Source organism: Diceros bicornis, chromosome 22 (genome assembly GCF_020826845.1).
Source record: "Diceros bicornis minor isolate mBicDic1 chromosome 22, mDicBic1.mat.cur, whole genome shotgun sequence".
Taxonomy (NCBI): domain Eukaryota; kingdom Metazoa; phylum Chordata; class Mammalia; order Perissodactyla; family Rhinocerotidae; genus Diceros; species Diceros bicornis.
In genome coordinates, this window is record NC_080761.1 from 54,219,887 (window position 1) to 54,223,678 (window position 3,792).

The 3,792-nt window shown below is 59.2% G+C and overlaps 1 protein-coding gene across 3 annotated transcripts; it reads right to left on the bottom strand.

Annotated features, from left to right (window-relative positions):
* Window positions 1-610: 610 nt before the first annotated feature.
* SIGMAR1 (sigma non-opioid intracellular receptor 1) lies at window positions 611-3,360 on the bottom strand. Of its 3 annotated transcripts, none has more exons than XM_058566006.1 (4): window positions 3,135-3,358; window positions 2,791-2,991; window positions 2,583-2,657; window positions 611-1,741 (listed from the first exon to the last, which is right to left on the bottom strand). In XM_058566006.1, the coding sequence occupies exons 1-4, from the start codon at window positions 3,283-3,285 to the stop codon at window positions 1,515-1,517; spliced, it is 654 nt and encodes a 217-aa protein (XP_058421989.1). In that variant the 5' UTR covers window positions 3,286-3,358; the 3' UTR covers window positions 611-1,514. The 3 variants fall into 3 exon arrangements, with proteins under 3 accessions (XP_058421989.1, XP_058421988.1, XP_058421990.1); XM_058566005.1 differs by having other exon boundaries at window positions 2,565-2,657; window positions 3,135-3,354; XM_058566007.1 differs by lacking the exon at window positions 2,583-2,657 and having other exon boundaries at window positions 3,135-3,360.
* Between the last annotated feature and the right edge of the window lie 432 nt (window positions 3,361-3,792).

The following is a 3,792-nucleotide window of genomic DNA, read 5'->3' on the forward strand; positions in this document are numbered from 1 at the left end:
CAGGAGGAGGGTGAGGCAAGCGAGGCGCCTAGGGCCCAAAATTTAAGATGCTAAGTGCAGGGTTCCTGGGAGTGAGTGTACCTCAGGCACCTCTAGTCCAAGCCCCACCCACCTAGGACACCACCCCCAGGAGCTTCCACAGAAGTGGGTGGTCCTGGAGAAGCAGACTGGAGAGGAGGAACTCTTGCTCTGGGTGGGGGTGGAAACCCAGAAAAAAGCAAATGACTATGCCTCTTTGAGTTCAAAAGTGGGTACACACTGCCACCCCGTGGCCATCCAGGGCAAGATCCCCAGGACTGTTTCGAGTGGCACTGGCAGAGGCAAACCAAGACACACACCACCTCACCCAGCTCTGATTTCTTAAATTGCAGCATTCAAAACTGGTGGAGTGGATCTTATTAAACATGCTCATCTCAAGGCCTCAACCCAGAAGAACTGATCTCTGGGGATTTGGCACAGTAATCTGTAGTCAGTGAGCCTCCTAAGTATCCAGTCCCTAGTACAGTCCAAAGCCACTGTCTTATAAACTGAATCACACAGCAAGGAGATGCCTTCTTGAGCTCCCCCCAGGAGTTAGCAGGTTTTCCTGCTGCTCACACACACAAGGAAATGGAACTGTTCAACAGGTCTTTATTAACAGAGACAGACAGATGGACAGAGAATGCAGCAGGGGCAGTGTCTGGAAGCGGTGATGGGTGTGTGTGTGTGTGTGTGTGTGCGCGCGTGCGCACGCAGAAAAGGCCTTCTCTAGGCCAGGAATGGTCCCTTGGACCTAAGCCCACCTCTCCAGGCCCTCTCTCCAGTGGTGGGCCCTGAGCTGAGGCCAGCCTCCTCATCATACCCCCGAGGGAGGAATAGGGGGTCTTTCAGGATAGGAGGACCCTGACCTCAGCATTCTCCACATTCTTCTTGTTCCCCAGCTGACTTGGTTGCTGAGAGGGTCGGGCACAGGCCATGAGGGCACTTGCATAGCAGGGGAAAGAATGGGGGTAAGGCATATGGTGAGGACAGGGGGATGAAGGGGAAGGGCATCATAACTGCAGGTGAAGGGGGCTTCCAAAGGCAGCTCCTCTTCTCCCTCACCCTCCCCCCCAATTGCTGCTGGATTGAGGAGTCAGACCCAGGCAGAGTGTAATACCCACCTCCACCCCCAACTCCAGAGCCCTGACAGGGGGCAGGGAAGCTCTGGAAAGGCCTGAGTTAGTGAGTCAAGCTTGTGGTATGTGTTTGAACATGACTGGCCCCTTGGTATAGGTGGGCTCCCTCGCTGGATGGGTGTGAATGCATGATGCTGCCATACACACAGGATTCAGCATCTGAATGTGTGTCCCATATGTTCCCACGGGTCTCTATGTTTGGCTGTATAAGCATGTATGTCCCTGCTCATACACCTGGAACTCAGTATCTGCAAGTTGTGAGTATGTCTTTGTCTTTTCACATGGGTTCCAGCAAGTGGCTATGTGTGGGCCTGCCCACTCCTCTCCATCCACAGGTCCTCCTTCAGGCCTGGCTGGTCAGGGGTCCTGGCCGAAGAGGTAGGTGGTGAGCTCAAGCCGGAGGCCCCGAGCATAGGCGCGAAGAGTATAAAAGAGGGTGAGGAAGTCCTGGGTGCTGAAGATTGTGTCTGCCAGCGCGAAGGCCAAGGTGGACGGGATGACACCCCGGCCGTACTCCACCATCCACGTGTTTGGCCCCCACTTCACAGCCGTTGCCTCACCAGGCCCGTGCATCACTGTCTCCCCTGGGGGGACAAGGAGCACCCATATGAGGAGCCCAGCCCTGCGCTTCCATTGCTGCCACCTCCCTGGCCCGTGGGCTGTCTAGGGGCAGGGAATGGAGAGGGAGCTTCAGGAAAGGAAAAAGCCTTACCTCACTGGCCTGGTCTCCCATCTGCAGGGGGAAGAGGCCAAGATGGCCACTTCTAAAGTTTCCTCTGTGGCATCACCTGGCTCTTGTCCTCTCTTGGGGGAAGCCAAAGAGGGCCACCTCACCTGGCCATGGGCCACCGTATGGGGGCCATGGAAGTCTGTCTGCATTTCCCAAGCCTCACTCATGTCAAGCAGCAATTTAGCTAAACTTGGGCTGGGCCTGTTAGACAGGGAGGGGTAGCTGTAAGACTATGAGGCTGTCTGAGAAACGGAGCTGTTCAGTTACATGCCGTGCTTGCAACATTCAACCTCAAACCTACTGGAAGTCCACAGCTCTACTTTTTATGTAATATGTTTCACTATGTAAAAAAAGGAAGACAACTTGGAGGTATGACAGCATTTTTGATTACCCAACTGTCTCCCCAACAAATGTTGGAATACTGGATGAGTAAAATAGGCAGATAAAAATCAGGCATGGTTAACAGGAAGCTGTTATGTTTCATTTCCTTTTGACAGAGGAAAGCAACAGGCACCCTCAGCCCTGCCTCAACCAACCACCTGTGGCTTACCTGAGGGGTAAGGGAACTAGCGGGAGGGCCCCTCAATGCACCCCTTTTCTATGCCATGGCTCTCTCCCCCAACTGTGAGCACCCCAGAATGAAGGGACCCACTATCTCACGGAGCCTCCCTACCCACCTGGGTAGAAGACCTCACTTTTGGTAGTGCCCTCTCTCCACTGGTGGAAGGTGCCAGAGATGATGGTGTCCGAAATCTCAGCCCAATAGCGCCCTGAGGGACAATCAGACGGACACCGAACATCAGGGTAGCCGCACCATCATACGGCCTGGCCAAACATCAGAAAGGAGGGCATGGGCCCTTGGACTGCCCTGGCCTCCCAGTCCGGCCCGCCGCCAGCACTGACCCGAGTGGCCGCCAGAGCCCAGGGCGGTACCGAAGAGCAGCACGTACTCGGACAGCGAGGCGTGCAGAATGCACATGGCACCCATCCAGCCGCCCGCGTTCACGAACACCCACTGCAGCTCCTCGTCGGGCAGCACATGTCCTGGGTGCAGCCGCCGCAGCTCCACGATCAGCCGAGAGAAGGCCAGCTCGTGGTCCAGCCCTGGCGGGGGCAGAGGAGCAGCAAAGTCAGGGCCAGCACCGGTCCCGAACTCGGGAACGACTCCCCCGGAACCCCCAGCTCGACCGCGGCCTCCCCCGCCCCTGCCCTCCACCGGTCACTCGCCCGCTCCCCGGCCGACTCACCTGCGTACTTCCGCGCCAACTGCGCGATCTCTTCGCGCTGGAAGACGAAGCTCTGCGTGCCCAGCCAGAGCCGGCCCACCTGGGCCAGCACGGCCGCGGCGGCCAGGAGCAGCGCGGCCCACGCCCACCGCCGGCCCACGGCCCACTGCATCCCGCCGGGCGGCCTGGCACGGCGCAGCGCGGGAGCGAGCGGGCCCTCACGCCGTGACTCCCACCGCCGCCGAGCCTGCAGCGCGCCGTCAGCGGCCCGTTCCCCCGCCACCGCCATGGTACGGCTCGCCCCGGCCAATCGGAGCGCCCCGGGCACCGGGCGCCGCCCCCCGGGTTGAACCATCTCCGCGCGGGGTCCGGGGAGCGCCGAGGGGCGGGGCGCCCGTGAGGTGAGGGGGCGGGGCCAAGCCTCCCAGCCTCCCGCCTTAGGGCCTCCGGGCCGGGTGTCTCCCAGCGGCGTCCCATGTAGGGGAAGCCGAGACTCGCAATGGACTGGCCCTCCTGGGCTCAGTCATGGCGAAGCAGGCCAGCCCGGAAGCAGAGCCTTCCGGGACTCATGATTGTTAAGGCCAGTCTTTGCTAGCACAGAAGGTGGGAGGAGGAACTTCAGCCTGCGAACGTTAGGGAAGGCTTTCTGGAGGCGGTAACACCTGAGCAATGTCTTTAA